The sequence below is a fragment of the Theropithecus gelada genome, chromosome 12 (genome assembly GCF_003255815.1).
Source record: "Theropithecus gelada isolate Dixy chromosome 12, Tgel_1.0, whole genome shotgun sequence".
Classification (NCBI taxonomy): domain Eukaryota; kingdom Metazoa; phylum Chordata; class Mammalia; order Primates; family Cercopithecidae; genus Theropithecus; species Theropithecus gelada.
The window spans coordinates 420,748-448,220 of NC_037680.1; the positions used below are offsets into that span (position 1 = coordinate 420,748).

Consider the following 27,473-nt stretch of genomic DNA (forward strand, 5'->3'; position numbering starts at 1 on the left):
GCTGTGGGTGAGGCAGAGCAAGTGTCTGTTGGGGCTGGGGTTACTCTGTTGTGCACGTGGGACGTAATGAAGGGAAGCTGAGGCCGCGTCCTCACAGAGCTCTACATCTTAGCGTTGCAGAGGTATTTCCACTTTAGAAATCAGACTCGTGTTTATGTATTTAAAGCAGATCCAGAATGGACGGTATTTTCAAGTTAACGGTTTTAGGAAAAAAGAGATAGGTAAATTATTAGAGCACAGATGTGTGTGTGTTGGAAACCACACAGGTTTGAAGCCGCAGGGCTTAGGGCTGTGTCTGAATTCTGCTGCCATTTTCTCTCTGAGCTGGTAAAGCCTTTCCATGCTGCACAATTTCTCTTCTGTGAAATGAAGTCAAATAACACAGTTCCTGGCCGGGCGCGGTGGCTCAAGTCTGTAATCCCAGCACTTTGGGAGGCCAAGACGGGCGGATCACGAGGTCAGGAGATCAAGACCATCCTGGCTAACCCGGTGAAACTCCGTCTCTACTAAAAAATACAAAAAATTAGCCAGGCGAGGTGGCGGGCGCCTGTAGTCCCAGCTCCTTGGGAGGCTGAGGCAGGAGAATGGCGTGAACCCGGGAGACGGAGCCGAGATACGGCCACTGCACTCCAGCCTGGGCGACAGAGCGAGACTCCGTCTCAAAAAAAAAAATAAATAAAAAAATAACACAGTTCCACAACAGAGGAGTAAACAAAAATGTTTGTTGAACCTGAATCCAAAAGGTTTAGATTATATTTTCTTGATAGTAAAACAAAATAGTCCAGGCATTTTAGCACAGCTGACCTTTTCAGCCTCCTTTATTGCAACCTTAGCCCCTTCACCCACCCTCAGATTTTCCGAAGTTTCACCAGTGTTCAAGCCCAGGCCTAGGAATTTTATGGGAAATATTTGACAAACGGAGAAAAGTAGCCTTTAGTAAATTTGTTTTATCTGTCTTAAAGGATGTATTCATTGGAATAGACAGTGTCAAGGTTGGTAGGAAAAAGGATGGTAGCAGAAGAGAAAAAAAAAAATGCAATTTCTGGGAAGCCTGCATGTTTCCAGCAATATTTGAGGACTTAAGCTCCCCTGAATGTCAGGCCCTCAAGCATGTGCTTCCGTATCAGCTACTTTGGACAGCATTTCATGCTATCAATCCCCCCATTGGTGGTTCCTGGTGGCTTCTCTCAAAACTGGTTAACTGAGATTGGTCAGGAGCCCATCGGAGCTGACGGGGATGGGGTGGAGAGAGGAAATGAGGCCAGATGGGCAGCAAGCTTTGGACGCTGTGGTAAGGACTTTTCACGGTCACTGTGAAGCAGATCTCAGGCAGAGAAATGATGTGATTTATTGTAGTTTACCAAGGACCACTCTGGATATGGTGCAGAGGGAAGACCAGCTGGAGGTTCTTGTGTCACTCTGTGAAGTGCAGGGCGGAGGGAGGCAGATACGGGGCCTGCACTGGAGGTTGGTGGTGGACGGATGAAAAGTGGTTGGATTCTGGATAATAAAGTAGGGCTAGCTGAGAGACTTGATGATAAATACGGATGTGAACTGAGAGAAAGACAGGTGTCAAGGATAACCAAAATTATCCTTGCCAAGATTTTTGTTCTGAGCTACTGAAAGAATGCAGTTGTCTGCTACTGAGATCAGGACACCTGTGGCTGAGCAGGTTTGGGTCGGTGATCAGGAGTTCTCCTTGGGGCGTATTAACCTTGAGATGCGTATCACGCATCTCAGCAGAGGGGCCTAGGAGGCACTTGGTGTGGCAGGAGACAGGTGTCACTTCTTTGCCTAGAGCTTCCTTTGACCACCCATAGGAAGCCTTTTCAATGACTGCAGTGCAGAAATGTCCAAATACCCAAAAGTGAACCCAAGCCCGGCCGTGTCAGACAGAAGATACTGAAGTTGTGAGCCACAGGCCTCAGAGTGGGGATGCCTTTCACTGTGAAATCACAGATTTCTAGAGCAAGAACCAAGGCATTTGTGCCAGGACCCTTTTTTTTTTTTTGATATGGACCCTTGCCCTTTTGCCCGGGCTGGAGTGCAGTGGTGTGATCTTGGCTCACTGCAACCTCCACCTCCTGGATTAAAGCAATTCTCCTACCTCAGCCTCCCAAGCAGCTGGGATTACAGGCACCTGCCGCCACACCCAGCTAATTTTTGTATTTTTAGTAGATACGGGGTTTCACCATGTTGGCCAGACTGGTCTCAAACTCCTGAGCCCAAGTGACCCGCCCGCCTCGGCCTCCCAAAGTGCTGGGATTACAGGCATGAGCCGCCACGTTTGGCCTCATTTGTTTTAAATAACTAGCTCAGCTATAATCTACCACTAACAATGATGGTGTTTTGTTTGGTATTTAAATAATTTTTGTAATGAAAAGTGTTAATCGTGACATGATTTATTTTATTGCAGAGCATTAGGGTGAAAATAATGAAAATTTTCATTAAAGGAATATGTGACATAACTTCATTATATTATATACAGTGTTGTACTGATTTACCAAAACTTGTAATTTGGTAACGATACTGCATTCCTTGGGTTTGTACTCCAAAAGTCTATGATCTAAAGTGTTGAGTTGCAGACTGGTTCTGTTCAGTGAAAAATGAAATGATTACCTGAATATTGCAGCAACCTAAACTTAGAGGAACAGCTGCTCACATCCCTGGCACTTCACATTTGCCTAACATAACGCTACCACGTGTCAGAAACCATGCTTCACTCACTGCTAAAGCATGACGCAGCCATGTTATGTGTAATTACTTTTTAAAGTAATTGTGACCACAAAGTCTTACTTGTACATGAAGACCTGACCTTTGACTGATTTCCCAGGTGAGAAAAAGTCCTGCTGGGATTTTGATAGGAATTGCATTCAACCTATGCATCCATTTGGAAGCCACTGAAATCTTCATCCTGTTGAGCCCTCCCATCCATGAACACAGACTCTCTCTCCATATTTAGATCCTCTTTGATTTCCTTTAATGCTCCATTATTTTAAAGCAAGTCCCAGACATCATGTAATTTGATCCATAAATAGCACAGTATATGTCTTAAAACAGAAGGTCTGTCTGTCTGTGCCACACTTTCTTCTCTGGTATTTTAAAAGCAGTGGTCTCCCTGAGGTGGGGATTGAAACAGATTGCTTGTAGGAGTCACTGCTTTTCTTGGCTAAAGGCTCCTCTTACCTTCAGTGAGATGGCACAACGGCACCAAATAGCCAGGGGCCCTTGGAGGGAGGGTGGGGGCAGCAATGGGTCCTCCTTGTGGAGGCAGAACAGCTAGAGACCGGCCGGCAAGGTTTGGCTCCTTGTGAGCTGTGTGAAGAAACTTCACTTCTTTGGGCCCCAGCTTCCTCATCTGTAGAATGGACACATCATTTCGACTTCCTTGTTTATGTCACAAGGATGAAGTGAGAGGCCCCTGTGGGGCCACACCTGGACACATATCCCAGTCCCGCAGCGCAGACCCACCGGGGAGCCTGCACCTGCTGTTTTGCCCGGGCAGGGACCACGTGCATGCCAGGGCTCCCCGGGAGCCTCACCTCTCACCCTCCTTCCCGCTTCTCATTCTACTCCAGCCACTCTGCAGTTCTTCCATGACCGGGAGCAACCCCACCCTCTTGCTTCTGGTGCTGGATGCTGTCCCTGTTTCCTGGAACACTCTTCACCACCGTTGCTACGCCAGCCCCTCCCAACATGCCCCACCGGGATCTCCCAGGCCTGGTTGGACCTCCTGTGCCTGTGGTTTCCTAGCATCACCACGCAACATTATTTGTTTAACTCCCTTATTTCCTGCCAGACCCCCATCACCTTCTTCACATTGCATCCTCAGAACCCCACGTGTATCTGTGGCATATACCCAGTGGGCTCTGGATAAATACATTTGAGTGAATTCAGAAAGCAATGAACCAGTGCACAGATGTAAACTGGAAGCCCCTGACTGTTTGGTGCTGGATGAACAGCCAGGCCGCCTGCACGCCGCCCAGTGCCCCCCATGCCCAGATTCCTGTTTCTACTCCAAGACCGTATGCCAGACTCTTTAGAGAAATTTCTCAAAGGGCCCCAAGGCCGTGTCAAAGACTGCATTGCGTGCGTTTGCTGGAGCAGAGCTCAGGAAGTCAGTACTCACTTTGTTAATGGCTTTTGATGGACAGCAGTAGATCTCAAAGTTGAGCATGCACCAGGATCATCTAGAGGGCTATGCAGACACAACCCGGGGGCCCCACCCCAGAGTTTCTGATTCAGTGGGTCTGGGGAGGGGTCTCAAGAATGTGCATCTCTACCAAGTTCCCTAAGTGCTGCTGCTGGTCTGGGGACCACACTTTGAGAACCACTGACTTCCAGGGCAGTAGGTCAGCGTGGAAAAGAGATGCATACGGAGGACGTTCCTCCGCCTCTCTCCCTGGGTGGGCAGAGCTACCGGCCTTCCCTTGTAAAGGGGAAGCAGAGAATTGTTTGGCTGCTGTTCATCAGAGGCAAAGGCACCCTCACTGAGCACTTATCTAGAATCTAGAGCTCTTAGCTGCTCTGCTGTCTAAACACTGTTGGAATTTCAGAATGGATCAGAGACTGCTGACTTGTCTTCTGATATAAAAATTTAAAATCCAAAATCAAGACTGGCCTTTGTGTTGCTGGGCCATGTTGTTTCTGTTCATTTATTCACCTGCAGACACCATGGGGCACATGGTCCCATCCTTTAACGCTTTCCTATGAATTAGCTGTGTGAGACCCACAAAGCAAGTAGCCTTGTGTTGTAAGAGAGTTTGAGCCGGTTCTAAGCAGACAAGTGACTGGCTCTCCCACTGGCTGTTTGCACAAAGCCTGAGTCTCCTGGCTTCAGTTGCGGAGTCCTTCGCACACCTTCACCTTCACTCCCTCTCCCATGAATGCCTGCTCAACTTTCGTTCATGCCGTTGTGAAACCCCTCAGGAAACAACTCCTCAATCCCACACCCTGTGCTGGGAGCTGGAATGTAGAATGACGAGTAAAAGTACTGGGAGACTCAGGTTGCAACTTGCTTTTCTTTTCTCCCAGGCTGCAAATTGGCTAGATGAGCAATCATTTTGTGAACTGCTGAGACCCCAGCTGGGACTACTAAAAAGCCAAGAAAAGTAGTGACTCCTACAAGAAATCTGTTTTATTCCCCTAGAGAGACCATTGCTTTTAAAATACCCCAGAAAAGAAAGTGTAGCAGCAAGACAGAGAGGGAGAGGAAGGAAAAGAGATGCCTTGCCTTTTAAGACATATACTGTGCTATTTACAGATCAGATTACATGATGTCTGGGACTTGCTTTAAAATAGTGGAGAATTGAAAGAAATCAAAGAGGATGTGAATATGGAGAGAGACTCTGTGTTCGTGGATGGGAGGGTTCAACAGAGCAAAGATTTCAGTTGTCTCCAAGTTGATACATAGGTTTATTGTAATTCCTATCAAAATCCCAGAAGGATTTTTTTCTAGCTATAGACAAGATTATTCTAAAATTTATATGGAAAGGCAAAGGAACAAGAATAGCTAAAACAGGAGGCCAGGGGAGGAAACAAAAAAGAATAGCTAAAACATTTCTGAAAAACAGGAATTAAGTCAGGGGAACCACTCTACCAAATTTCAAGAATTATTTTATACCCACAGAAAACAAGACCGTTTGGTATGAGAGGAGGATGAACACATTGATCAATGGGACAGAATAGAAAATGCAGAAATAGTGCCAAACAAGTACAGCCCACCAGTTGTTTAAACAATTGTGGTATAATCCACATGCCATTGTTATTTCCATATTTTGTTATTGTTGTTTTTATAATGACCATACGAAGGAGGAACTGGCATACCACTGTGATTTTTATTTGCATTTCCCTAATGATTAGTGATGTTGTATGTCCTTATTTATACGCTATTGACCATTTGTATGTCTTCTTTGAAGAAATGTCTATTCAAGTCCTTTGCCTATTTTTGAGTTGGGCTAGGTTTTGAGTTTTTTGTTTGTTTTGTTTTTCGAGTTGTAGGAGTTTTTCAAAAATATTTTCTGGATGTTATTCCCTTATCAGATATATGATTTGCAGATATTTTCTTCCATTCTATGGGTTGTCTTTTCTCTCTTGATACTGTCCTTTAATGCACAAAAGATTTAAATTTTGATATAGTTCAATTTATCTATTTTTTTCTTGTTGCCTGTGGTTTTGGTCTTATATCCAAGAAATTATTCACAGATTCACTGCTGTAAAGCTTTCCCCTGTTTTCTTCTAAGTGTCTTACAGTTTTACCTCTTATATTTAGGCCTTTGTCCATTTTGAGTTAATTTTTATATGTGTTAGGTAAGGGTTTAACTTCATTATTTTGCATTTGGATATCCAGCTTCCCAACACGGTTTGCTGTAAAGACTGTCTTTTCCCTCATAGTCTTAGCACCTTTGTCGAAAATCAATTGACCACATGTGGGAGGGTTTATTTCTGGATCCTCTATTCAGTTCCATTGGACTATATATCTATCCTTATGCCATTTCCACATTATTTGATTATTGTGACTTTGAAGTAAGTTTTGAAATCAGGAAATGTGGGTCCTCCAACTTCTTTTTCTTTTTTTCAAAATAATTTTGGCTAGTCAGGATCCCTTGAGATTCCATATGAATTTTAATGATGAATTTTTCTATGTGTGTAAAAAAATGCCATTGGGGCTGGGTATGGTGGCTCATACCTGTAATCCTAGCATTTTGGGAGGCTGAGGTGGACAGATCACCTGAAGTTGGGAGTTCGAGACCAGCCTGACCAACATGGAGAAATACTGTCTCTACTAAAAATACAAAATTATCCAGGTGTGGTGGCACATGCCTGCAATCACAGCTACTTGGAAGGCTGAGGCAGGAGAATCACTTGAACCCAGGAGGCGGAGGTGGCGGTGAGCTGAGATGACGCCATTGCACTGCAGCCTGGGCAACAAGAGTGAAACTCTGTCTCAGAAAAAAAAAAAGTCATTGGATTTTTATAGGAATGCATTGAATACACAGATTGCTTTAGGTGGTATTGTTGTCTTAAAAATATTAAGACTTTCAATTTATAAACATGGGACGTCTTTTTTCTTTTTTTTTTTTTAAGATTTTCTTTCATTTTTTTTCAGCGATGTTTTGTAGCCTTTAGTCTACATATCTTTGGCCTTCTTGGTTAAGTTTATTCCTAAGTATTTTATTCTTTGGTTTTTTTGGGGGGTTTTTGTTTGTTTTTTGAGACGGAGTCTCGCTCTGTCACCCAGGCTGGAGTGCAGTGGCCGGATCTCAGCTCACTGCAAGCTCCGCCTCCCAGGTTCACACCATTCTCCTGCCTCAGCCTCCCGAGTAGCTGGGACTACAGGCGCCGCCACCTCGCCCGGCTAGTTTTTTGTATTTTTAGTAGAGATGGGGTTTCACTGTGTTAGCCAGGATGGTCTTGATCTCCTGACCTCGTGATTCACCTGCCTTGGCCTCCCAAAGTGCTGGGATTACAGGCGTGAGCCACCGCGACCAGCCAGTATGTTATTCTTTTTAATGCTATTGTAATGAAATTTTTAAAAGTTTCCTTTTCAGGTTACTCATTGCAAATATACAGAAATAAAACTGATTTTTTTTGTTAATTTATATTCTGTAGCTTTGCTGAATTTTATTAGCTTTAATAATTTTATTGTGGATTCTTTAAGGTATGCTACATATAAGAAGATGTCATCTGCAAACAGATAATTTCATTTTTCCTTTTCAATGTAGATGTCCTTTATTTCTTTTTCTTGACTGCTCTCACCAGGACTTACAGTACTATGTTGAATAGAAGTGGAGAAAGCAGGCACCCTTGTCTCATTCCTCATCTTAGGGATACAACTTTCCATCTTCCATCATTGATTATGATGTTAGCTGTGAGATTTTCATATGTGGCCTTTATCACATTGAGGACTTTTCTTTCTATTTCTAGTTTATTGAATGTTTTATCACAAAAACTTGGTCAATGCTTTTTCTACATAGATTAAGGTAATCATGTATTTTTCCTTCATTCTGTTAATTTAGTATATTATATTGATTTGCTCTCCTACATTGACCCATCCTTGCATTCCAGAAATAAATTCCATTTGGTCCTGATATATAATCCTTTCAATGTGCTGTTGAATTCCATTTCCTAGTATTTTGTTGAGGATTTTTGCATCTATATTCGTAAGGGATATTATTCTGTAGTTTTCTTGTAGTTTCTTTGTCTGGGTTTATTATCAAAGCAATACTGATGTTACAGAGTGAGTTGGGAAGTATTCCTTCCTCTTCAATATTTTTGGAAGAACTTGACAAGAATTGGTGTTGATTATACTTTAAATATTTGGTAGAATTCATTACCAGATGGTATAAGCCATCTGGCCCTGGACTTTTCTTTATTGGAAGATTTTTTTATTACTCTTCAATTTCTCTACCAATTATAGATCTATTCTGATTTCCTATTTCTTCTTGAGTCAGTTTAGGTATATTATGTGTTTCTAGAAATTTTCCATTTCATCTGGTTTATTTAATTTGTTAGCATACAACAGTTCATAGTATTCTCTTATAATCATTTTTATTTCTGTAAAATAGGTAGTATTGTCCTTACTTTGCTCATCAAAACTTTTGATTTTTTACAAAGGTACAAAAGCAATTCAGTGGAAAAATGATATTCTTTTCACAAATGATGCCAGAAATGATACCATTAGACCATCCATAGGTGATGAAAATGAACCTTGACCTAAGCTTCACACATTATACAAAAAAAAAAAAAAAAACCTACACACAAAATGAATTATAGATTTCCATGTAAAACTTTTAGAAGAAAGCATTAAGAGAAAATCCTTGAGAACTAGGGTTTAGCAAAGAGTTCTTAGACATGACACCAAAAGCATGACTCATAAAAGGAAAATTTGAGAAACTGAACATTATAACAATTTCAAACTTTAGCACTATGAAAACTCTAGTTAAGTCAATGAAAAGATAAGCTACAGACTGAGAGAAAATACTCGCAAGCCTCATATCTGACAAATAACTCAAATATATAAAGAACTCTCAGAGCCAGATGTGGTAGCACAAGCCTGTGATCCCAGCTACTTGGGAACTGAGGTGGGAGGATCACTTGAGCCCAGGAGTTCCAGACCAGCCTGGGCAACATGGTGAGACCTGGTCTGGAAAAAAAAAAAAAGAACTTTCAAAGTTCAACATTAAAACACCGATTAGTAAATAGGGAAAAGAGGGCAAGGCATGGTGGCTTACACTTGTAATCTCAGCACTTTGGGATGCTGAGGCAGGAGGATCATTTGAGGCCAAGAGCTCATGACTAGCCTGGGCAACATAGTGAGACACCATCTCTATGAAAGTTTTTTCAGAAAATTAGCTGAGTGTGGTGGTGTGAACCTGTAATACCAGCTACTCAGGAGGTTGAGGTGAGAGGATCCCTTGCGCTCAGGAGTTTGAGGCTGCAGTGAGCCATGATTGTGCCCCTGCACTCCAGCCTAGGCAACAAAGCAAGACCCCATCTCTTAAAAAAAAAAAAAAAAAAAAGGCAAAAGATGGCCGGCTGCAGTAGCTCATGCCTGTAATCCCAGCACTTTGAGAGGTCGAGGCGGGCGGATCATGAGGTCAGGAGATGGAGACCATCCTGGCTAACATGGTGAAACCCCGTCTCTACTAAAAATACAAAAACTAGCTGGGCGTGGTTTCAGGCACCTGTAGTCCCAGCTACCCAGGAGGCTGAGGCAGGAGAATGGCGTGAACCCAGGAGGCAGAGCTTGCAGTGAGCCAAGATCACGCCACTGCACTCCAGCCTGGGTGACAGCAACACTCCATCTCAAAAAAAAAAAAAAAAAAGGGGGCAAAAGACATAAAAAAATATTTCACCAAAGAGGATATATGGCAAGTAAGCACATGAAAAGATGTTCAACATCATCAGCCTTTCAGGAAATGAAAACTGACACCATGATGAGATACCACTATCAGAATGCCTCAAATATAAAATAGTGACAATACCAAGTGCCGCTGAAGATTCAGAGAAACTGAACTCTCAGACATCGAGAGTAACAGGAATGTAAAATGGCACAGCCACTCTGGAAAATAGTTTGGCAGTTTCTTAAAAACTAAGTAGTCAACTACCATCTGACCCAGTAATTACACTCCTGGGCATTTATCTCAGAGAAATGAAAACATGTTCATGCAAACCCCTGCTCGTGAATTATCATAGCAGCTGTATTCATAATAGGAATAGTTGGAAACAATCCACCTATCCTTAAACAGATGAATGGTTAAACTAACAGTGGCATGGAATGCCATGGAATGACATGGAATATGATTCAACAGTAAAAAGGAATGAAGTATGAATACACATAGCAGCAGAGTGCAGGGCATTTGGCTGAGTGAAAAAGCCAACCTCAAAAGCCTACATACAGGTTGCTGTGGTGGCTATTCAGATCTGCACCGGTGACAGTGCCATACACCTATGCACACACATTGTACGAACGTCCGGTTCTCAGCTGCGAGATCATACTGGACTTACAAAAGCTAGACCATTAACGAAAACTGGGTGGAGAGTGCACAGTGCCGTCTGTACTATAGTGGTATACCCTGTGACTCTAAAATCATTTCACAATAAAATGGTTTTATGTTTTATTTGTTTTTTGGGTGTTTTTTTGAGACGGAATCTCACTCTGTTGCCCAGGCTGGAGTGCAGTGGAGCAATCTCTGCTCACTGCAAAGTCCACCTGTTGGGTTCAAGCAGTTCTCCTGCCTCAGCCTCCTGAGTAGCTAGGACTACAGGTGTGCGCCACCATGCCTGCCTAATTTTTTGTATTTTTAGTAGAGACAGGGTTTCACCATGCTGGCCAGGCTGGTCTTCATCTCCTGACCTCATGATCTGCCCACCTCAGCCTCCCAAAGTGCTGGGATTGCAGGCGTAAGCCACTGCACCCAGCCAATAAAATGAATTTTAAGGCCCTAGGGGAGAAGGTATGACAATTTGACAACTTTTGATGGATTGCAGTTTGTTTTAGATGTGATCGTGGTTATGTTTTTAAAAGAAAGAGAGATGGGATCCTTATGTTTCAGAAACATATGCTATGGTGTTTACAGATGAAATTATATTGTATCTTAGATTTGCCCTAAAAACCATCTAGTGGGGAGTGGAATTAGATGATGAAACAAAAGTGGCCACATGTTGAGAATTGTTGAAGCTGGACAATGAATATACAAGGTTCCTTATACTATTTTCTCTCCTTTTGTGTACTTTTGAAACTTTCCATAATAAGTTTTTAAACATAAAATGAAATAATAATCCTGAGTGTTCCTAGGGACTTGGAGAAGGCCCTCAGCTCCTGCTTGCAAGCTGGACTCTGGCCACTGCCTCCAGGTCGGAGACAGAGTGTGTTAGTCCATTCTCACAGTGCTATGAAACATTACCTGAGACTGGGTAATCTATGAAAAAAAGAGGTTTAATTGGCTCAGAGTTCCACAGGCTTCACAGGAAGCATGACAGGGAGGCCTCAGGAAACTTAGATCAGGGTAGAAGGCTAAGGGGAAGCAAGCGCCTTCTCCACATGGCAGCAGGAGAGAGTGAGTGAAGCGGCAAGTGCCGCACACTTTTAAACGATCAGATCTCATGATAACTCATCCGCTATCACGAGAACAGCAAGGGGGAAATCCGCCCCCGTGATCCAATTACCTCTCACCAGGCCACACCTTTAATTCAATATGAGATTTGGGCAGGGACACAAATCCAAACCATATCCCAGAGGTTTCCCAGGTCAGTTCTGGGGACGCATGTGGAGCTTTAACTGTGTTCCTGATGTTGGCGCTGCCAGGCCTTTGGGCTCCACCTTTGAGGAACTTGCCATTCGCCACCCCAGTCATCCTCCCGGCTTCCATCTGTTCAAGTGTTCATCCTTCCATCGGTTTCTTTGTCTGTTTCATCACCATTTATCTGTTTCTTCCATCCGTCTGTTTACTCACTTACTTAACATTTCCTAAACATTGACATTAACGAATAAGTCATGGCTCCTGCCTTCAAGGAGCTCAGAGTATAGCTGGGGGGAGTCAGACCGACACAGAGTACAGGGATGTGTTTCCTGCCATGAGGGTTGTCTGCTCAAGCTCCCTGAGAATGAGATAAGAGTCACAGACGGGACTCTCACGGAGGAGGAAGTGCGTGAAATGCGTCTTCAGAGTTCATATTTTCACCTGTGTTGGGCCCAAGTGGATAATCCAAGATAATCTTCCTATTTTGAGGTCAGCTGATTAGCAGCCCTGGTTTCATCTGCAACCTTAATTCCTCTTTAATTCCTCACATAACATAACATATTCACAGGCTCTGGAGATTCCATCTTTTCATCTTTTGGAGACCATTATTGTGCCTCTTGCAAGAAGAGAGTCCAGATGCAGACCCAACTATCTAGAAACTCAAGGACAGAGCAGACATTGTAGGTCCATGGGAAAGGACTGCGCATTCCATGAACGGTGCCGAGACCATTGATTATCCTTACAGAAGAAAGAAATTGGATTCCAACCTCACTCTATACCACAAAAATCATTTCCGGGTGGATTAACAGCATACGTGTCAAAAGAAAGCTATAAAACATGAAAAGATAACAGAGAAGAATATCATTATGACTGAGGTTGGAAAGAATTTCCTAGAACACAGACAACATACACCAAATAGGACTAGATTGACAAATTTGTCTATATTAAAATTAAGGACTTCTGTTCATCAAAAGGCCCCTTAAAAATAGTAACAAGCCACAAACTGGGAGGAGATAGTTGTGACACATCTGAGTGACAGAGGTATCTAGAAGTGAGGGAAGGAATGTGTGTGTATACATACATACATGAATACATACATTTTATGTCAATGGTATGTTAAAGATAAGCAATTCAGTAGACAAATGGGTAACACTCATAAACACTTCACATTAAAGGGAAATATAAATGGCCCATAGATAAAAGGTCAACTCGTTAGTAATCTGAAATGTCAATTAAAATCAGAGTAAGATACCATTTCATACCCCTTAGACTCAAGAATTTAAATGTCTCATAACGCCAATCTCAAGAGCTGGCTGGGATGTGGAGGGATGGAACATTCTTGTGCCCCTTTCAGGTTCTGGGAAACTATTTGGTGTGCCTAGGACCCAGCAGGGCCACACACACCTGGGCGTCCACACTCAGCAGTGTGAAATCACACCAGGGGTGACGATTTTGCCCAACTGGGCAAATATCTTAGCTATTATGATGGTTTATGGCTCTCCAGAATGCCACACTGCATAAGGAATACACAATACATTTGTGATATTGATTTCATAGGGGCAGGGAGGGATTAGGAAAATAATGTGCTCCTTAGCGGGGCTGTCACGAAAGCAGGGTTGAGAAACAGTGTCCTAGAGCAACCCTCTGACGCACACCCAGGAGGCGTGCAGACACCGTCCAGCAGCACCACTGCAGCAGCACAGGACACACCCTGCTCCAGCAGTGCAGCCAACACACACAATGTGAAAGACTCGTACAGCACAAGACTGTGCGGCAGTGAAAATGACACAATCACAGCTACACACACAGGACACACGCTGCTCCAGCAGTGCAGCCAACACATGCAATGTGAGAGACTCGTACAGCACAACACTGTGCGGCAGTGAAAATGAAACAATCACAGCTACACACACAGTTGAGTAAAAACAGCCAACCAGAGAAGAGTGGATTTGCTGGCTCCCTTTAGACAAAGTCAAAACCTAGCATAACTGACAGAACTAAATGCTAAGACAAAGGTATGGGAATGATTTATTAAAAGTTCTAACTCTTGAATATCTCTACAGGAAGGAAATGGGAATGGGACTCAGTGGAGTATACAGGATGTGGAAGGTCAAGTTTCTGGTGTTTTTCTTAAGTAGAGTAATGGGTACCAGGACTGTTCATTGTATTAAATTTCAAACCATATTTGCATGTACGGAACTGTATATTTTCTTTGAATACACACATATATATTGCATAACAAAATGTTAACATTTTTCCTAAGGGCCTATACCGTAGCCAACACAGTGGAAAATGGTTTGTCACTGAATACAACCTAAGGGGCTCTCGAGCTGTGTGATGGTGAATACTTGTGTTCCCTTGTCAGCCGAGTTGCTGTAGACTGGGTGATGGGTGACTAATGGTGGTGGTGTGAGTGAGATGGTGCATTCTTTCACCCAGGCCACATGTTTGCGGCAAGGATGGTTTGAGAACCTAGCCCTGCAACCTGTATCCTCCTCCTGCAGAAGGAGTGTTTGTCCTGAACCCACCGGGCTCCTTCTCCACATGTTCTCCCCTCAGCCCTTCCCAGCCCAGCCCCCTTTGCCCAGCTGTGTCTCTCCTTCCAGCCATGCCTGATGGAGCTCTGGACACAGCTGTCCGCGCTGATGAAGTGGGGAGCGAGGAGGACCTGTATGATGACCTGCACAGCTCCGGCCACCACTACAGCCACCCTGGAGGGGGTGGTGAGCAGCTGGCTATCAATGAGGTAGGGTCAGGGCTGCGCGGGCAGAGGGAGGGACAGGCTGGGGCTACAAGCTGGACTCCAGCACGCTCATGCAGGCCAGATGCCCACAGTCCATGTTCCATGCAGATGCTAGTGGTGCTGGCCATGCACAGCGCAGTTTCAGCCTGCAGTCCTCACTTTGGGATGTGGTGTCAAGAGCACGGTTTGTCCAACACAGGACTCCCTGTGCCCTCCTGGGGCCCACAGAGCAGATGCAATGCCAGCGTGCTGGTCCGCCTCATGGGGCTGTCCTAGTGAGCAGCTTCCAAGAGCCATCCCGGCTGGAGGAGTCCTACTTAGTAGAAGGGAGGTCAGGGCTTCTCCAGTCACTCCAGCCCCTGACCCTGCAACCAGCCATTTGGGCAGGCTGGGAACAAGGCGAGGGAAAAACTGTTTTCTCTCCTGACAACAGGAGTTCAGAAGCATTGCTGTTGCTATGACAACTGCATGCGAGTTGCTGTGGTTTTGCTATTCCTACCCAAGCAGAAGAAATCCAGGAGAATCCTCATCCAGGCAAAACTGGTTCCCATCCGAGTTCTCCCTTTGCATTCCCAGTGAGAGAGGAATCGTGATGCTTTAACACGCCTCTTTCTCACTCACCCTCCTACTTTCTCAGCCTCTTTTACTTAACTGGAGGGTGGTGTTGAACGTCATGGAAGTGTAAGCAGATGACCAGCACAAGCACATGCCCGTAGCAAATGCCATGTTCTCCAGTCAGCGGGTACTGGTGTGTTTCTGCTTCATTAAAACTGGACTCTGACAACTCAGGATCTTGTAGCACTCGGGTTTTTCCTTAAGAAGGGATCCATTTTGGAAGAGTTAGACTTTTCTGTGAATGAATGAGCTGGGGGGCTTCTCAGAAGCCAGTGAGGAGGGTGGTGTCCTCCTTACCTACTGGACAGAGGAGTGGAATCAAAGGCCCAGGAACTCCTCCCAGAGGCCCAGCTCTAGATGATGATTTAAAAGTCATTAAGGCCAGGCATGGTGGCTGTCGCCTGTAATCTCAGCACTTTGGGAGGCTGAGACGGCTGGATCACCTGATATCAGGAGTTCGAGAACACCCTGGCCAACACGGTAAAACCCCATTTCTACTAAAAATACAAAAATTAGCCAGGCATGGTGGTGGGCACCTGTAATCCCAGCTACTGAGGAGGCTGAGGCAGGAGAATAGCTTAAGTCTGGGAGGCAGGGGTTGCAGTGAGCCAAGATGGTGCCACTGCACTCCAGCCTGGGCAACAGAGTGAGACTCCATCTCAAAAATACAAATACAAATGCAAATAAAACGGTCATTAAATAATGCGCTACTCAAAAGCCATGACGCATAAAGAATAAACATGTAAACAAGCTTTCCCGACAAAACCTTTCTCTTTAAGTGACTCTCGTAAGCTATTTGGGATGGAAGATGTTCTGAAATCATGTCACCTGAAGCAGAATTCACAAGAAATCGTGCTTTTCCTTTTATTTTTTTTAAGTGATGGAGTCTCACTCTTGTCGCCCAGGCTGGAGTGCAGCGGCACGGTGGTCTTGGCTCACTGCAACCTCCGCCTCCCAGGTTCAAGCGATTCTCCTGCCTCAGCCTCCCAAGTAGCTGGAATTACAGGTGCCTGCCACCATCCCCTGCTAATCTTTGTACTTTCAGTAGAGAAGGGGTTTTGCCAAGTTCACCAGGCTGGTCTCAAACTCTTGAGCTCAGGTGATCTGCCTGCCTTGGCCTCCCAAAGTGCTGGGATTACAGGCATGAGCCACCATGCTTGGCCGGTTGTGCTTTTTCTAGAAGACTCAGGCTGCCTCCTCCATCTTGGGGCTCAGTCCCAGCAGGGGGACCCCGAGGGGGTCTGTCAGATGTAGGGCATGGAGCACTGAGCAGTGACCGTTTGAGCTGGTGCACATGGCTGTGACACCAGATGGCATGAGGCTGTGCAGGGCTGATAGCAACTGACTGCACACACCCGGCAGGGTGGGCTGTCACTCAGTGCACCTCCAACCACAAGGATGACCATCGCAACCAAAGCACTCAGGGACTCTAGAAAGGTGGGGGCTCCAGGGCTGACCTTATGGCTGCGTTGATCTTGTGTTTGCGTTTCATAGTTGTGTGTCTCCTACCTGAGGGTAAAATTATGGACTGTCACATCTTGCTGCTGGCAAGGAGGTATTTTTTTGGGCTCTAAGTTCCTTGACAAGTTGTTCATTCTAAGATGCTTTGGCCGAGGAAGGCCAAGAGCCAGGACTTCTCTGAAAAAAAAAAAACCAAAAAACGAGGTTCTGTTATCTTTCTGAGGGAAAGTCAGGCAATTTAGATTTGGATTGTGTAAGTGCCTGTTTGGTCCTGTTGGGTTCAGAGGTCTCTCCTGGCGTTGGAGGTTGCTGAGCAGACGGGGTGTTGCTGGTATGCCTGAACGTTTAGGGTGCGTGTCCTTCCCCCTGGGGAAGAGGAGAGCACGTTACAGAGGAGAGCAGGACGTCAGGCAGAGGGAGCCCGTCTCCAGCGATGCCGCGGGCTGGTGCTGGGCAGCCTGGCTCCTGTCCCAGATGGCATCCACACACCTCATGAAGGCTACCAGTGCTTCCAGATCCTCATGTAGAAACGCGATCCTGAGAAAGGCAGGAAGAAGGGCAGGCCCGGGCGTGGAGGCCTCTCTGGGTCCAGCACAGCACTGCAGCAAGGCCATCTCTGTGTTTTGTGGGCGGATGTGAGGCTGGAGCCCTCGCTGTGCCTGGCTTGCACCGCAGACTCAGAAAAGGTGGTGCCTGCCTGTTCGGAGCCGCCGGAAGCAATAAGTGGACTCACTCATCGGAAACTGGAAAGATAAGAAGTGAATGTCCCGCGACAGGCCAGTTCCCGGGCCTTCAGGGCAGCCCTCCCGCAGGCTCAGCCGGAAGCTTTGCTGGGGGTTAGTGTGACTTTAATATCTAGAGATGAGCAAAGCAACAGGTGTCAGAGAAAAGCCCTTACTAAATAATATTCGGCTTGCCCTAAAATCACACATTCCCTTCTGTTTCCTAAGAATCTGTAGGGGCTCAATTGTGACCCTTTCTTACCGTTTTGGGCTCTCGGTTCCTTGACAAGTTGTTCATTCTAAGATGCTTTGGCCGAGGAATATCTAAGATGTTTGATATCAGCGTCAACAAGAAAGGGTCACAATTTAGCCGGATGCCTCCCTCAGAAGGAGAAACCCCCTTGCAATCTCAGAACAAATGCAAACCCTCTGGCCTGGAGAGCGGCCCACCTGGGGCAGAGCTGCGAGGCAGTTTGCATTCCAGCTACATGAGGAGTGAGCTCTGTAAGCATAAAGCATATAAAGCACAAACAGATGTGTGTGCATGTGCTGTACATAAAGCGTGTGGATGTGTGTTACATACATGTAACAGGTGTGTAGTGAGTACTTGTGTCAGGGAGCCACCAGGCCCTAGGATGCACCCGTGCGGAAGCCCTGGTCCTGCCTGCAGGGGGCTGCCCGCAGGCTGTGTCTGTGTGGGCCCCTGCGCTTTCCCGTATGGGCCGGAGGAATGTGCACACAGGCGCAATGTCTCGTTCCTTCTGCATTCCTTGAGTCACCTGTGCCCTGCCCCTCGTGAGTGTCCAGTCCCTGCCAGGCAAATTAAAGAACACAGATGCTGACTGTCTTTAGTGCCCAGGCGTGTACTCTCTTCTTCCAGCACTGGCCCCTCTAGGGCCTACTCCCAAGGCCATGGCCCAGGCCTGGGCCTGTCTGCCCAGTTCCTCGCCCTCCCCGTTGGCCCTCTTGGGCTGCACTGCGCCCCTGCAGTCAGGCCTGAGGCCATCCTAAGTCCCCGCCAGAAGCGCCTGTCGGTGAGAGTGACCACCTAGCACCCCCCGCCACCGTGTGGGCAGTGCTGCCAGTGCGAGCCATGATGTGTCCAGGGCAGAGGATGGCCTGGCTCCTGCTGGGGAGGTCTGGGGTCTCCCACTGCCCACTGGCACCTGTGGGCGGCAGCCTGTCCCCTGGCTTGCAGCATCCTGTGAGCTGCTCCTGCGCCACCTCATGGAGTGCCTAAGCCCAGCTTGTCTTCCAGCCTGGTGAGGACGAGCATGAGGTGTCTGGGGCACTGATAGGCATCAGGCTCCTCCATGGGGCTGAGGAGGGAAAACAAGAGCCAGGTCGGGCCTGGGGACAGATGTCCCCAGAGCAGGGTCATTGCCCTTGCTCTCCTGGCATTCCCCGTGAGACACCCTGAGGATGCTATAGGACATGAGGTCAGCTTTTGGCCACGCCTCATGGAGTCACCCTGACTTGCCCCAGGTGTCTTTGTCTTCCCTGGGTTCCCGTGCCGCTGGACATCCCTCCCCAGGCCTGACCTGGCTCCTATTCCCCCTCCTGAGCCCCAGGGAGGAGGCTGATGGCTGTCAGTGCTGCAGATACCTTGTGCTCATCCTCGTTAGGCTGGACAACAGGCCGCGCTTAGGTGCTCCGTGAGACAGGGCAGGAGCAGCTCACAGTCCCTTGGGGCCAGTGCTGCCACTTTTGCACAGGGTTGCAAGGTCACCTGGTGGCCAGCCCCTCCAAAGTGGCTTTCCTCTTTGTACTCCCAAAGCCACAGCACTGGGGGCTCAGCCCTCATCTGCACCAGACACCTACGTCTTCCTTCTGCTTGCACGTCAGTCCTGCCACCAGCCTAGTTGGGACACGCCCCTCCCTGGCGGGAGCTGTCTGTCAAAGGGCCTAGGCATTTGCCTTGAAGCTTTTTCTTTTCTTTTCTTTTCTTTTCTTTTTTTCTTTTTTTTTTGAGACAAGGTCTCACTCTGTCACCCAGGCTGGAGTGCAGAGGCGTAATCTTGGCTCATTGCAACCTTCACCTCCCAGGCTCAAGTGATCCTTCCAGCTCAGCCTTTCTGGTAGCTGGGACTACAGGCACGCCCCACCACTCCTGGCTAACATGTGTATCTTTTGTAGAGATGGGGTTTCACTATGTTGCCCAGGCTGGTCTCGAACTCCTGAGCTCAAGCGATCTGTCCGCCTCGGCTTTGCAAAGTGCTGGGATTACAGGTGTGAGCTACTGCACCCTGTCTGCCTTCAAGCTTTTCTGTTAGGTTTTTGGTCATGAAACTCACATAGGAAAGCTGTTAACCACTGCCGATCCTGCCATAAACCCAGCTCTCTGGGATATAGAGGCTGGGGGCCCCTGGGCAGGGAGAAGGACCCCACTCAGTCCTCAGTCAGGGCTGCTTCAGCCACCTTCAGTCCTCCCCAGGCTGCCCTGCTGTGCATGGGGCAGAGGATGTGCCCAGCACCCAGCCAGGGCTGAAGAACCAAACCGTGCCTGCCCAGGCCTGGCCCAGTGGCGAGCAGGCTGCCGTAGACCCTCCAGCACTCAGTACCTGTGCTGGCCGTCCAGCTCACCGACTCACTGTGCCCAGGGCCCAGAGGACATGTACCCCCTGGGTGACCAGCGGTTCAGAGGCCACAGGTGCACAGTGAAGCCTCCACACGTCAGGAGTTCTGAGCCACACCCCATGAGAGGACACATCACCATCTTGCCAGAGGAGTGCTGGGATTCGGGGTACCAGCGAGACTTAGATGTCTTCTGATCCCCCCAATTCTCCTGCGAGCTTGGGGGAGCAAACCTTGAGACCAGCGTTTTCTTTTTTTTTTTTTTTTTGAGACGGAGTCTGGCTCTGTCGCCCAGGCTGGAGTGCAGTGGCCCGATCTCAGCTCACTGCAAGCTCCGCCTCCCGGGTTCACGCCATTCTCCTGCCTCAGCCTCCCGAGTAGCTGGGACTACAGGCGCCCGCCACGTCGCCCGGCTAATTTTTTGTATTTTTTTTAGTAGAGACGGGGTCTCACCGGGTTAGCCAGGATGGTCTTGATCTCCTGACCTTGTGATCTGCCCGTCTCGGCCTCCCAAAGTGCTGGGATTACAGGCTTGAGCCACCGCGCCCGGCCGAGACCAGCGTTTTCTAAAGAACTGGGCAGGAGCAGTACAACAGACAGATGGGCTCAGGCTGAACTTTCAGAGAGGCGCACAGCCTCTCTGGACACATCCCTGACACTCCTCTGCACACACGTGGGCACCCACATGTGTACGTATGCACATGCATGGAAAACCCTCACACACACACAGATGTATCCCCTTACACAGAGGTACCTACGCACATGCGCACACAGGTACCCCTTGTGTACACACATGCACACACATGTGGCATCCAGTCTGCTTGATAGTCTTCAACAGGATGCTGACATTCAGGGTACACTCACCTATCCTTGCAAGGGGTTGCCAAGAGCTGGCCACACACAGAGATCAGAGCATACAAAGTCACTCCCATGGGAACACCCAGTCTCTGCACACGTTCCCACTGTGCGCCCCTCCCTGCCCTTCAGGGACTCTTCTGGCTCCAGGATTCAAAGCACTGAGCGGAGTGTTTGGCCTTTTCCCCTGCAGTCTTCTTATCTCTCAGAAGAACACACTGACTGTACCTGAGCTGTCATTCTAAGGGATAGAACGAGAGCTCTTGCACAAGAGCTTTGAAACCTACAGGGTTAAGGTTGCAGGCCGTGTTGAGTGGAGGCAGAGGAAGCCCTGGACGCCTGGCTTTTCCAAAGGAACACAGTGCTGCTCGGACGCCGCGGTCAGTGAAGAGGGGCCCCTCGGCGTGGATCGCTTCCACCGGGGTTTAAATCCTGCCTCCACCATCCCTGCATTCCTGCGCGATTTTACGACTGAGCAGAATCCCTGACCTTTCAGAGCCGCGTTTACTCATCTGTGAAGTAGGGGGCTGCGGCCAACCCTTGTAAGGAATCAGAGTCCCTGGCCCATCCCGCCCCAAGGCGCCGGTGCCAGGCGTTTTGGCCTCTGTATCTCTGAAACGGGGAGGTCCCGGGGCATCCCGAGCGCCCCCGTGGCCATCTGTGCCACTGGCCAGCCCAGGGCCAGGACTGCTGTGCCGGCGTGGAGATTCCTGACCCTTTCCAAGGAGGTGCCAAGGGCGGAGCGCAGCGCAAGCCGGAGCCGCCGCGGCCCCTCCGAGCCTCTCGAGCCCGCTGCCGCCGCCCCCGCCCGCACAGCCGGCTTGGTTGCCAGGGTTGCCAGGGCTCGGGGCCTGGGAGGCGCCGCGCGCACGGCGCCGGCTTCTCGGGAGGAGCCCCAGGCCCGCGAGCGCAGGCGCCCCGCCTCTCCCCGGGCTTTGCGGGCCACCGGCTCGGCCCTGCGCGGCGGGATCTCGGGGCCGCACGGAGCGGGAGGCCGGGCGCCATGGCGAGGGCCCCACAGCCCCGGCGCGGCCCCGCGGCGCCCGGGAACGCCCTGCGCGCCCTGCTGCGCTGCAACCTGCCCCCCGGCGCCCAGCGCGTGGTGGTCTCCGCGGTGCTGGCGCTCCTGGTCCTCATCAACGTCGTGCTGATCTTCCTGCTGGCCTTTCGCTGAGCGGCCGCGCAGGGCGCCGCGGGGGACCGCGCCGGGGTGAGTGGCGGGAGATGGTCCTCCAGCCGTTGCCACCCGCGGCCTCCGCACTGGTCGCAGAGGGGAGGCCTCCCTTCCACCCCACGTGCTCACTACCAGGGCCTGGTCCGGGGGTGTCGCCGAGCGGGTGCCCGAGGGGCGTGGTGGCACGTGTGTCACAGGGTCCTTCTGTCCTCTGTGCCTTGTCGGGGGTGGGGGTTCCGCGGGGGAGGGGGAGGCCAAAATGGCGCGTCTCTGCGTGTAACCGAGGATGCGGGTTCAGCTGGGGCTCGCCGGCTGCTTGTCTGGAAACGGAGTGCATGTGACCGCTGGGTGAGCGACCCGCGCTTGCATCTTTGTGGGTTGATTCAGGTGTGTGGAAGACGCTGCGCATGTTACCTGCAGTTGTTTTTCCTGTTTTAGGCCTTAAAATACGTGGTGTCAGTCTCCCCACGGGCAGAGCCCCTGCTGCCCCCCTTGCACGTGGGCCCTCTGAAGCCCCCACCCCTGCTGCACAGCCTACGGGTGTTCACAGCCGCCCCCACCCTGCGCGTCTGGTAGGTGGGCAGGGTGGGGAGGGCAGTGGCGGTCACAGGGAGCAGCTGGAGGCAGAGCCTGGCAGCATTGCCCTTCTGGAGGCCGTCAGAACCTCAGAGGCACAGGAGGGCATCCCGCTCCCTGCCCTGGGCTGTTTTAGTCTCAAATGTGCGCCTCTATTGGGACCTTCCCCCGCAATAGAACAGCCAGTTTCACAGCCCTGCTGTGTCTCAGAGTCAGTCTCTGCTTCCTGCAGGCAGAGAGGCAGCCTGGACTCCTTGCCCCTTGGGCCTGCCTGGCTCGTGTCTTGGCTCAGGTGCAGCTGTGCCTACCAGCACCAAAAAGGGCCTCTGCCCAGAAACGCGCCCAGCCCAGCGCATCGGAGGTGGAGCATGACTCCGATGTCCTACAAAACTGTCTCTGACCTCACAGAGCCACATTTTGTCTTGGCGACAACACAAACAGTTTACATTCCTCCTAACTCTAAATTAGAGAACCTCCCGAGTATGAGGCTATGCAGAAGCTCTGCCACCCGGGGCTGAGATCCTTACATTGGTGGGAGGCACAGGTGATGGGAGAGCTTGCTCAGGGCACGCTCCCTCTGCCAGGGTGCAACAAGGGCAATTAACACCTCCTCCTCTCCTGCCCAAGGTCTTCCAGGTGACTAGGCAGGACAGGTGTGGGGCTTGTCCCTAATGGTGCCTGGAAGCTGGTCTCTCTGTGAAGCCCTTCTCCTGCCCGATGCCTGGTGACCTTCCCTGGCAGCTATGTGGGAGGCCATCTATGCAGGATCCAGTTCCACCTGCAGGGATGGGCAGCATAAAGGGGAATGGAGGCACCAGGCTTTTGCTCAGGGCTCATTTAAGGGAACCTAGGGACAGAGGGTGACACCTCACCTGGTTAATATCAGGCAGGAACCTCCTGAGAAGTGAAGCGATGGGAAAATGAGCTGTGTTGAGTGTGTCGGGTCACTTCCTCACAGCCTGTGTCACAGACCCCAGGTCAGGGCCATGTCACCTACAGCTCATGTTCTCACTGGCATCCCCAGGCCACCATGTCTGCTTCCTTCTTTCCCTGGGGCCTCATCCTTCAGGGCCTCAGCGGGGTGAGCCAGCTCCCCACCGTGGCAGGCAGGGTCCTACCATATGGTCACCTGAGCCCTCCTGTCTCATCGCATCTGAGTGGCAGCGGCAGCTCATGATCTGGAGGCCACCTGCAGAAGGTCTTTGTGGCTGGGAATGAGAGCAGTGGCCCCCTGTGGAGGCCTGCTGCCCCCAGGAATAACCCGGGGCTCTGTGCCTGGGACCCCGCGGGGGCCTCTGGAGGTCTGCAGCCCTCCGGTGGCTGCCACACTGTGAGGGTTCCTGTGCTCACAGGCCCATGGATCACTCTGAGGAGGGCTTCCATCAGGATTGGAGCAGGTTTTGCCCCCAGGAAAGAGGAGGTTTGTCCTTCCCTGAACTTGCTTGCTCAGGAGCCCTGGAGGAAAGCACCATCCCAAGCAGGCTGTGGAGCTTCAGTGCTCCAGTGGCCAGCCCCAGCCCTCACCCTGCCCACTCAGGCACAGGCCTCTTAGCTGGAACACAGGACTGGCCCCACTCTTGGTTTCCATGTTGAGGTGAGGATTCACACAGTGCTTAGGAGCACCCGGTGAAGTGAAGGGAGGGCTCCTGGGATAGGGGCAGCTCAGAGGAGGGCCTATTTGTGACATTCCCATCCTCGACCACCTAGCCAGGCCCACAGCTATGACAGCCAGTGCCAACACCTGGTTCCAGCAGGGAGGGGCGTGGACCTCACCTCCTGTGAGGCCCCAGCCCACTCCTTTCCTGCCCTAAGGCCCTAGAAGTGCTCATCATTCAGGGAGCAGAAACAGATCCCATGTTAGGAGAAAGCAGGGGTCAGCCTCATGGCGTGCGAGGGCTGCCTGGGAGGGGCAGGGGAGCGCGGCTCCCATGTCTCAGTCCACACCACTCTGGAGCAAGGCACTATGCTGGTTATTTGAGCAGAGAGAAGCGTGTGAAGGATGGTCAGCTAGGTATAACGTGGTTGACTGGGCAGCACTGCACAAGAGCAGTCCCGAAGTGCCTGTCACAGGTAGCAGCTGCAAAACGTTCCTACTTCTCCTGGAACCTGGGAAATAAAGGAAAGAGGTTGGAATAACTCAAACTTAGGATCCCAGGGCTTGGGACCTAGAGCTCTAAGAAGGGGCATTGGTCAGCTGGTGTTGGCATCTCTGGGGCTTGGGGTGGGAGCAGGGGTGCCATGTGGTTGGTTCTGCAAGTGTTGAAAAACAGCAAACAAGCTCCAGTCACTCCAATGGCAGGGCACTGTCTACCTGGATGAAGGGGCATTGTGGTTGGTGGCTGACCTCACAGGCAGTGCTCATCCGCAAGAAGCCCACAGGAGGGTACCAACCCCAAGCCCCTCCCTCCTGCAGCCTTGCAGCCCAGCCCCTCCCTCCTGCAGCCTTGCAGCCCCCAGGCCCTCCCTCCTGCAGCCTTGCAGCCCCCAGGCCCTCCCTCCTGCAGCCTTGCAGCCCAGCCCCTCTCTCCTGCAGCCTTGCAGCCCAGGCCCTCCCTCCTGCAGCCTTGCAGCCCCCAGGCCCTCCCTCCTGCAGCCTTGCAGCCCCCAGGCCCTCCCTCCTGCAGCCTTGCAGCCCCCAGGCCCTCCCTCCTGCAGCCTTGCAGCCCAGCCCCTCTCTCCTGCAGCCTTGCAGCCCAGGCCCTCCCTCCTGCAGCCTTGCAGCCCAGCCCCTCTCTCCTGCAGCCTTGCAGCCCAGCCCCTCTCTCCTGCAGCCTTGCAGCCCAGCCCCTCTCTCCTGCAGCCTTGCAGCCCAGCCCCTCCCTCCTGCAGCCTTGCAGCCCCCAGCCCCTCCCTCCTGCAGCCTTGCAGCCCCCAGCCCCTCCTTCCTGCAGCCTTGCAGCCCAGCCCCTCCCTCCTGCAGCCTTGCAGCCCCCAGGCCCTCCCTCCTGCAGCCTTGCACCCCCCAGGCCCTCCCTCCTGCAGCCTTGCAGCCCAGCCCCTCCCTCCTGCAGCCTTGCAGCCCCCAGGCCATCCCTCCTGCAGCCTTGCAGCCCCTAGGCTCTCCCTCCTGCAGCCTTGCAGCCCAGCCCCTCCCTCCTGCAGCCTTGCAGCCCAGCCCCTCCCTCCTGCAGCCTTGCAGCCCCCAGCCCCTCCCTCCTGCAGCCTTGCAGCCCCCAGCCCCTCCTTCCTGCAGCCTTGCAGCCCAGCCCCTCCCTCCTGCAGCCTTGCAGCCCCTAGGCCCTCCCTCCTGCAGCCTTGCAACCCTCAGCCCCTCCCTCCTGCAGCCTTGCAGCCCAGCCCCTCCCTCCTGCAGCCTTGCATCACCCAGCCCCTCCTTCTTGCAGCCCTCAGCCCCTCCCTCCTGCAGCCTTGCAGCCCCCAGGAGTGCTGGGTTGGGAATACTAACAGGGAGCAGTTGACAGTCCTAGCGACAGACTCAGATTCTGTGGTCAGTTCACTTCTGGCTCCATCACTGAGCCTTGATAATCTAGACATGCCCAGAACACAGCCCCTGCCCCAGGAAAGCCCTGCTCCTGTCAGAGGCAGCCTTGTCTGCTCCTCTGTAAAGGAGTCAGAATCCCCTCTTCCTAGGGCTGCTGAGGGAGTGGAGACAGAGAGCAGGGAGGCCCAGGCAGCCACCCCCACTGACCCGCCTGCCCGTGGCTCTCTCGGCAGCTCATCAGCGATGGCAGTGTGGTCTGCGCTGAAGCACTCTGGGACCATGTCACCATGGACGACCAGGAACTGGGTTTCAAAGCTGGGGATGTCATCGAAGTGATGGATGCCACCAACAGAGAGTGGTGGTGGGGCCGGGTCGCTGACTGCGAGGGCTGGTTTCCAGCCAGCTTCGTTCGGGTATGGTTCCAGCCTGAGCTTCTCCCAAGTTGGGCCCATGAAAAGCTACCTGGTTCTGCAGAGAAATCCAAGCCCAAAACAGCTCTGGCATCCAAGGTGCAGAGCGCTGGGTGGTGGGTGTCGGGGGGCAGTGCCACAGCCTTCCTCTTCCTCAAGAGCCACTACTCCTGCTCCCTCCCCCCCTTCTGGTGAGCCCTGGGCGACCCGAAAGGAGAGCAGTTCAGAAATGAGTGTGTGCAGACACTAGGCACCCCTCTGCGATACCCCCACAACTCCAGGTGCTAGACATTTCCCAAGCCCTGACGAGCCCTGATAGAGGACTGCTCACCTCACACAGAGCCCCGGGAGTGGGAAGTTGAGGCACGGTAAAGTTATTAGCCCTGGAGATAGCAGAGAGGGGACCCGGATTCCATCTAAGGGGGTCTCCGGTCTTCAAGGAAGGAATCCAGGTGCAGTCTCCAAAAGGCCTGGCTGAGGGCATCCAAGCTGAGGGCCTTCCGGCGGGGAGGTCTCAGGCCCTGGTGTTCAGATGCTCCTCCTCCCCCAGACCCCCTGGGAAACTGTCCACTCGGCACCCCAAGCCTTTACCCAGGTTACAGGTTAGACAGCCAGGGGCGCGCCACCCATCCCCCTGCCTGTGCCCACGGGGACTGGTTCAGGAACTGCAGCGAGCGCTCCAGCCTCTGTGCCGGGCACAAGCAGGGTCTAGGAAAGAGGCCAAAGCGGTGTTCGGATCACACTGACAGCGGCTGCGGGCGTCGGAGCCACCATCTCTGGTCCAGGACTTGAGTGGGTGGCTTGGTGGGGGCAGTTGGCCGGCCAGCCCCGCGCCCCGTGCACCCTGCGGGGCCTCCAAGACCCGGTTCTCGCCCCTGCGGCGCAGGGCGCGGGGCGCTGCTCCGAGGGATGCGGGGCACTGACCGGTCGCGCGTGGCCTGCAGCTGCGGGTGAACCAGGACGAGCCCGCGGACGACGAGGCCCCTCGGGCCAGGGACGGCGGGGCGGAGGACGGCGGGGCGGAGGCGCAGAGCAGCAAGGACCAGATGCGGACCAACGTCATCAACGAGATTCTCAGCACCGAGCGGGACTACATCAAGCACCTGCGCGACATCTGCGAGGTGAGGCCCGGCCGGCGGGTGGGGCAGGGGCCGGTC

The 27,473-nt window shown here is 51.1% G+C and overlaps 1 protein-coding gene across 2 annotated transcripts in view; it reads left to right on the plus strand.

The window, feature by feature from the left end:
- The window catches only part of ARHGEF4 (Rho guanine nucleotide exchange factor 4), a 212,888-nt gene that overhangs the window by 178,471 nt on the left and 6,944 nt on the right, over positions 1 to 27,473 (plus strand). For both annotated transcript variants that reach the window (XM_025404661.1, XM_025404660.1), the window contains 3 exons: positions 14,351 to 14,490; positions 26,140 to 26,319; positions 27,261 to 27,437. In XM_025404661.1, coding sequence (XP_025260446.1) covers positions 14,351 to 14,490; positions 26,140 to 26,319; positions 27,261 to 27,437 — 497 coding nt within the window. The remainder of the gene's footprint in view (positions 1 to 14,350; positions 14,491 to 26,139; positions 26,320 to 27,260; positions 27,438 to 27,473) is intronic.